General features: G+C 37.1%; 1 protein-coding gene across 2 annotated transcripts in view; it reads left to right on the top strand.

The window, feature by feature from the left end:
* The window catches only part of SNTB2 (syntrophin beta 2), an 85,075-nt gene that overhangs the window by 45,905 nt on the left and 31,052 nt on the right, over window positions 1-8,118 (top strand). For both annotated transcript variants that reach the window (XM_036347004.1, XM_036347003.1), the window contains exon 3: window positions 1,513-1,723. In XM_036347004.1, the coding sequence (XP_036202897.1) occupies window positions 1,513-1,723 (211 nt within the window). The remainder of the gene's footprint in view (window positions 1-1,512; window positions 1,724-8,118) is intronic.

Below are 8,118 nucleotides of genomic sequence, written 5' to 3'. Positions count from 1 at the left end.
ACATGCCTGGGTTGCGGGCTCAATTCCCAGTAGGGGGTGTGCAGGAGGCAGCTGATCCATGATTCTCTTTTATCGCTGATGTTTCTATCTCTCTCTTCCTCTCCCTTTCTCTCTGAAATCAATTTAAAAAAAATTTTTTTAAAGAAATGCCAGTGTACATGTAAACTGCTTATCTTTGGCGGGAGTTGTAGGATCTGATGGCAGTGCTTCAAGGCAGCAAAAACTGTCTTTAGGAAGACAGTGGCAATTCACAATTTCTAGTCTACCATGAGAAGCACTCCTAAGAGCTTTTTCTTTTCCATTTTGAAAGAACTGTTAGAACGCAGCAGTGTGTGTATATATTAGTCATTTATTTATTTGACTTTTTAAAGTCATCTTGACAAAAATTTTGGCCAAAACACAAAACAGTACCCAATAAATTACTGTATACATAATTTGTTCAATGTACTTTTAAAAATTTTTAACTAATTTCTAAAGGTTACTTTTGAAGTATATAAATTATTCTCAGTTGAGCATTAACAAATAATAGTCATAGAGTTGAAGATCTCTTAATTGTTTTACTACTGTAACTCAGTAGATGATTTATCATATAATGTTACTCAAACACTAAAAAAAACAGTTGTAAATTTTCATAAGGATTCATATTCTTCAACTATTTCCTCTTTCCTTTATTTCACACAAAATTTCAGTTCACTGTTTGGCAGTAGGTTTTATTTATCTAGCAATACTTTTCTCAAGGTATTTTCTAAATGTTTTTAAAAATATCTATTCCTTCTTTACAATGTGCCCATCAGATTCAACAAGCATGCTTTCTATTTCTTTGGCATGGAAATTAAGACAAAGTGTTCTGTTATAGACTATACAACAGGTTCCCTCATCTTAGGCCCGTGGTCGGCAAACTCATTAGTCAGCAGAGCCAAATATCAACAGTACAACAATTGAAATTTCTTTTGAGAGCCAAATTTTTTAAACTTAAACTATATAGGTAGGTACATTGTTATTAACTTAATTAGGGTACTCCTAAGCTGGCCTTTGCTAAAAACGTCCTCAATCTGAGGGGTCGACCTCAGCGAACATACCCCCACTTCTTCTAACGCCACTTCTTCAAAATAGACTCGCCCAGGCCAAAAACCGACTTCTGCACACGGGCCACGAAGTTTCAATCGCATTGTATGTGCGTGCCCGCACCTGGTATTTTGTGGAAGAGCCACACTCAAGGGGCCAAAGAGCCGCATGTGGCTCACGAGCCGCAGTTTGCCGACCACTGTCTTAGGTTATTATTATTATATTAACACATTGAAATAGGAGACCCAACAGTTAGTCTTTCTGATGATTACCAGTATCTTTCCACATGTGGTTTTCCCTGGAACTGGAGAAAACTATGGAATTAGGAGAAAGCATCTCTATTCTGGAATGTAAAATTAAAATAGATTCCCAATAATGTGTGTTAAACTCTGGCAGGTTTGATGACTTCTGATCTAGCTCACTTTTTCGTTTTCTTTTTCCACACAGATTGATAGAGCTACATTCTCCCGATAGCAGGAACACATTGATCCTACGCTGCAAGGATACAGCCACCGCACACTCCTGGTTCGTAGCTATCCACACCAACATTATGGCTCTCCTCCCACAGGTGTTGGCTGAACTCAATGCCATGCTTGGTGCAACCAGTACAGCAGGAGGCAGCAAGGAGGTCAAGCATATTGCCTGGCTGGCAGAACAGGTAGGCTGGGCGACAGGGCAGGGTTGCCATTCATAGCCAGGATGGTTCCCCCAGTTCATATGTATCATGCAGTCATGTCTGGACATCTGGATTGCAGAGCTTTGTTTATCCTCCCTACCATTTAGCTATTTGTTGCTAATTATCACCACCACCAGAAGAACTGACCGCCATGAGAATCATCATCACAACAAACTACAAAGAGGCTCTTATTTATCACCTCTGTTCTTAATGACAGAAAATACTTTTCATGATTTTAGAACAGGATCAGCAAACTGTTTCTGTAAAGGGCTAGATAGTGTCACAACTACTTGCCATTGTAGCAATAACACAGTCATAGACAGTATGAAAATGAAAAGGTGTGGCTGTGTTTCCATAAAACTTTATTTACAAAAACAAGTAGTGGGCTGCATTTTGCCCACAGGTCATAGTTTCCCAACCCCTATTCTAGTCTGCTGACAGAGTTTTAGGAACAGCAGGCGTAGTCCCCTGCTCTGGGAAAAGTATAAAATATACAAAGTATTTTACAAGCCATTAGACAAATGTCTTCCCCAACTGAAAAATGAAGAGAAACAAGAGGACCTAAGTGGCTATTGACCGAAGGGAAAGGAAGAACGTAATCCAAGTTTGACGTAAGGGAGACTAAAAGTTCTGTGCGATGTATGGTACAGACTTCTTCTTTTGGGTCCTTCACTGTCAGCTGGGCCAGAAGGACTTGAAAAAAGAAGACTGAACTTGGGGTTCAAAGAAGAGTTTTCAAGTGCTAGTTCTGATTTTCACTGGTTTTAGATCTTTTTAAAAGTGCCTTCATCTCTTTAAATCCTGGTTCCTTCATGTGTGTGCAAGGGGGCAGGCAGTTAGTATCAGCCCAGGGTGGTTTTGTTCTTTTATTTTTAAGTACAGTTTCCCAGGTCGCCTCCCCCATCCCTCACCCCTTCCACCTCAAAAGAGTTTTGAGCCGTAACCGGTTTGGCTCAGTGGATAGAGTCAGCCTGCGGACTCAAGGGTCCCAGATTCGATTCCGGTCAAGGGCATGTACCTTGGTTGCAGACACATCCCCAGTAGGGAGTGTGCAGGAGGCAGCTGATGTTTCTAACTATCCCTCTCCCTTTCTCTCTGTAAAAAATCAATAAAATATATATTTTTTTAAAAGAGTTTTGATATGGTAGATCTATTGTGAGGCCTGGCAATCTTGTTTGGTAACTTTCAGTGATTGTGTTGTGGACCATTTTGGATTCTACTAATCTGTTTTTTTCAGCTCTGAAATTTTTGAACATTTCAAATAATAATTATAAAAATTAGAACATAGAATTATATTACTAACACAAACTTAAGAACCATATATATTCAGATATTTGATCATTTTTAGGGAGCATAATTAGAATAACTAGACAGAGAAGAAACTAATGAAAATCATGTTATAACTACTTATGACTTACAAAAGTTTTAGTCTTTTAGTTATGTTTATCATTGTTTCTATTTTTTATGCAATAGTTGAAAAACACCATTGAATGGTAATTTTTTGTGCTTTCAGCAATGGTAGAAATGTTCATGGTTTTTAACAGGTAATAATTCACATAGTTCAAAAATCATAATAAAAAGTTAAGAGGTGAAAAGTCTTACTCTTTCCTGTCCCCCATCTGCCTAGTTCCCACTCCCAATTCCTCAGAAAGATCATCAATTTCATTACTTTCTAATGATTTGTTTGAGAGTTTCTCTATGCAAATAGGAACAAAATCCTTCTTTTCTTCTCTTATGAAAGAAGATAGCATATTATGCACACTATTTTATACCTTGCTCTTTTTTTCATTAAACAATATGTCCTGAAGATCTTTCCATATCAATGAACAGAGGGCATTCTTTTTTCCTTTGTGTGATTGCAGTTAAATAAGCACTCTCCCAATTTCGCTGTTACCGTCTTTTGCCATTATCAATGATGCTGCAGTGAATAACCTTGTAGTTTGTTCTTTAAACATGTACTGTCCAAAGTCTGGTTCCGAGTTCAGATAAATCAGGGTACAAGGGAACCCACATATCTGAATATATTTGGTTCATAAGTTTGTGTTAGTGAGTATTAAAACTTTGGTCAGAAAGGGATTTATCGAGAAATTTACAAATGTTCCTGAGTTTGGATAATGACAATTCAGAGAGTAGGGGATATTTCTCTATCTGTAGGATAACTCCCAGAAGTGCTGAGTCAACAAGTATATTAATTATCTATTGCTATGTAATAAATTATCCCAAGACATCGTGGCTTTAAAATAACAAGCATTTACCTTACACAGTTTCTAAGGATCAGGAGTCTGTTTACAATTTGCCTAGGTGGTGCTGGCCCAGGATCCCTCATGAAGTTGTCAAGCTGTCAGCCAGGGTGGCAGTCATCTGAGGGCTTGACCGGGGTTGGAAGGTCCACCTCCAACACGATTAATTCACATGGCTGTTGGCAGGAGGCCTCAGTTTCTTGCTGCCTATTGCAGAAGTCGTCAGGCCTTTCCACGGGGCTGCATGAATGTCCTCAAAACATGGCTGATAATTTCCCCCAGAGTGTTGATCTGAGAAAGAGAACAATATGGAAGCTACAGTGCCTTTTATGACCTCTACTTTATTCTGCTTTACTCTCTTCATTAGAACTGAGTTACTATGTCCAAACAGCCTACACCCAAGGGCTTCACCTCTAAAGGGGAGGAATAGTAAAGAATTTGTGGGCATAGTTTTAGTTTTGTTTTGTTTTTAATCCTCATCAGATGATATTTTGCCCTTGATTACTAGAGAGAATGAAAGGGAGAAAGGAGAGGAGAAAGAGAGAAACATGGATTGGTTGCCTCCCACAGGTGCCCCCATCAGGGGCTGAGGACCTATAACTGAGGTACTTGCCCTTGACCGGGAATCGAACCTGAGACCCTTTGGTCCATGGGCCAATGCTCTAACCACTGAGAAACCAGTCAGGACATTTATTTAAACTACCACAAAGGGTATGTGCATTTGTAATTTTGATAAATATTTCCAAATTGCCTTCCATAAGCCTTGAACTAATTTAGATTCCCAGCAATGTTTGAGAGTTGCCAGACTTTTAAAGTGAACTTAGTATAGTTCATACAGACAAGTCGGAGAAAAATAAAGCCACCAATTCATCACAGTCTGTTTTTTATGGACTGTATTATGTGTGTTTCCTCCACTCATTTGTGAGCTCCTGGAAGACAGGAGCACACTTTTTCTAAATCTTTATTGCCATCAGAGAACTTAGCCTTATGCTTTGTATTATAGTAGAAGCGCAGTAATTTTTTTCTTTGTCTCTGTATATACATACAAAAAGCAAGCAAACAAGTCACTAATTATAAAATCTTGTCTAAGAAGACAACTTTAGGGCTCAGAAATAATACTAAGAAGAAAAGTTTCAGCCACTTTAAAAATAGTACCACTGAACTAATTCAAAGTACCGTTTCTAAAATACTCTTGATTTTTACTTCTCTGAGATAGTTGTTTGGGTTACCCAAATTAAATATCACTCTCAGAATAAGGTGTTGAAGCAGGATTGGATAGCATTTCTCAGAAGTATCATGAGCTTATATATCTGATAAAGGTTGGACTAGGTACATGCCAAAGTTTTTCTGACCATAAGATTGTTTATGAGTGTGAAAATGGTCAAGATAATTTCAGATCATATAACCTATTTAATGTAGGTAAGCATTTCGTTTGGCAAGAGGTGCATCTCCTGAAAAGTTTTCATATAAATGAAACCGTTCCAGTTGTACTTGGAAAACATAGTCATTTGGGGCAAATAAATTAAGAAAGGATCATTTAACTTTAAATGATTTCTCCTTAATTTATCCTTTTTGTTATTTCATGTTGTCATAAATTGAGTTTGCTTAAAACAGGGAAAACCTATAATATAGAATATTTGGTAACTGATAAATAATCTGTTCTATGCAAAGGGACTTCTCTGTTGACACTGATTTTTATGTGACTGATAGTTTACCTTTTAGTTTATATTCTTAAAAGGGAATTTTCTTTAAGTGCACCAAATGGGGGAACATTAATTATCTATAAAATCAGTATTTTTAAGCATTTGAGTATAGGTTAGAAAAGCCAAGACGGCCAAAGAAAACTTTGTTCTCACAGTTCCTACTTGGTCCCTGATAATTCCCCAAATGTGTAAAGACTTAAAGTAGTATTAGTGAGATGGTTTACTTAGTGTTTGCTCTGTGTTTTCCATTATAAAAAATAAAGAAGTACATCACTTGTCAAAAAGATTTATAAGATTAAGAGATTTTAGGGAATGAGTAGTAACTATTAGTATTTTTTCATTTTTAGTGCTATCTAACTCTATTCAAAAATAAAATTTTCAGCCGAAACCGGTTTGGCTCAGTGGATAGAGCGTCGGCCTGCAGACTAAAAGGTCCCAGGTTCGATTCCGCTCAAGGGCATGTACCTGGGTTGCGGGCACATCCCCAGTGGAAGATGTGCAGGAGGCAGCTGATCGATGTTTCTCTCTCATCGATGTTTCTGGCTCTCTATCTCTCTCCCTTCCTCTCTGTAAAAAATCAATAAAATATATTTTAAAAATAAAAAATAAAATTTGCAGAAGGGTCTTATTTGGCCAGAGTATATGCAGGCATATGGATGTGTGGGTGTTGAAACACAAGCAAACAAAAACCCTAACATTAGTGTCCCTTTTTTCTCCAGCCATAACCTCAATAGTGGAGCCCCAACGCTGCTTGCTTGCACTGATACCACAACTGAAAACACAAGCTATATATAGCAGGCAGCATTTGACTTCTGTAAAAGCAAACAGTATCTTTATAAGTTAAGGCAAATAGGCAAACAGAATGACTTAAATTGAGGCTTTCTTATTCTCCAATGGTAAGTAGAAAAGGGAAAAGATATTCTCCAAAATCTAAGGACTCAAGAGAGCTAAAGAATAAATGCTTTTTAAATTTTTTAATTGAATACAAAGTTTTTTTTATCTTGAAATTGAATATTCTGTTGACATTTGCAGTTTTCTTTAGAGCCTAAAATAGCTTCCTTGGGAAGAAATACATTTCATTTAGGTTTTCCAAATCCATATACTCTGATCTAGCCTTCAAAATCTCTTTCTTACAACTTAGGAGATCATTAATTTTTTAAAAATCAGGTTATCATTTTAACCCTTTGGGAAGACAGAATTACATTATTTTCCCTATTGAAATATTATCCATAACAATTTCAGAGACAAAGACTTAGTAGTGAACATAAACTAGAAATCCCTTTGGGGTACCTGTGACCCAAAATTGTAAGAATCTAGAAAACCTATTTAGAGATGGCATTCTCTCTCCAGACATTACAGTTACCTATGGACTAATATACAGTCCTAGAAAATTTGGGTTCACTGGTAAGAAAAGTATAATTATTTCTACAATAATTTGCTTGAATTCTGAAAGTCAGATTACGTATTTTTGTGCTTTCAGCACACGGTAGAACAAGGGTCACTTCACTGAGTTGAATTCATTTCCCACTCCTGGAATCAGCTGGGGGCTCTAGCTAGGAGGAAAGAGTCCAAATGGTAGTTGTAACACACAACAGAACCACTTAGGCCATTTTTCAGATTATAAATGTATTGTTAAGGTGCTCTAACATGTCCAGATTATCTTCAGAAGTCATTAAGGAGGAGAAAATGAAAAGGGGCTCTGAGACATCTCTTTAAGAGACAAGTGGTTCATCAATTTGGATTCTCCTTGAAGCCATCTGTAACTATGATGATAGTGAGCTGAAGAATCAGTGTTAAAATACGCTATTGTTAAGCATTGTCTGCTCAAAGATCTTATCTTATGAGGGCAAATGTTTTGCTTAAATTTATTTATTTACTGATAGATTTTACAGAGAGGAGGGGAAGTGGGGTGGGGGGTGGGGGAGAGAGAAACATCAATTTGTTGTTCCACTTATTTATGCATTCATTGGTTGATTCTTGTATGTGCCCTGACTGGGGATCAAACCCGCAACCTTGGTGTGTCAGGAGGATGCTCTAACCAACTGAGCTATCCGACCAGGGCCATGAGGACAAATATTTTGATGATTCCAAAGCTTTTTCTGAATGTAGTCTTTTGCTTTTGGGCCTTGGATCCTTGACAGTATGGATAAACAGTGGTGGTTTTCCTTTATTTTAAACCCTCAGAGAGATCATTGAACTTTATGCAAGTAAATGCAATGGTATGTTTGAAACTGAAACATAAACTTCCTAAGTATAATAGAGAAATATTTGACAATAGTTTATATGAGTGTTTTCCAGAATACAACATAGTAGGTCATCAGCATTTAAAAAAAAAAAAATAGAAATGATCAGAGTACACTGCACAAAATATAGAGATTATATTGTGTTGGAAATTTTTACATTTAGTTATTTATATATGTGTGTGTGTATTGGG

Source organism: Myotis myotis, unplaced genomic scaffold (assembly GCF_014108235.1).
Source record: "Myotis myotis isolate mMyoMyo1 unplaced genomic scaffold, mMyoMyo1.p scaffold_m19_p_19, whole genome shotgun sequence".
Lineage (NCBI taxonomy): Eukaryota > Metazoa > Chordata > Mammalia > Chiroptera > Vespertilionidae > Myotis > Myotis myotis.
Note: the sequence above shows the minus strand (reverse complement) of the source record. Positions and strands in the feature narration are given on the sequence as shown.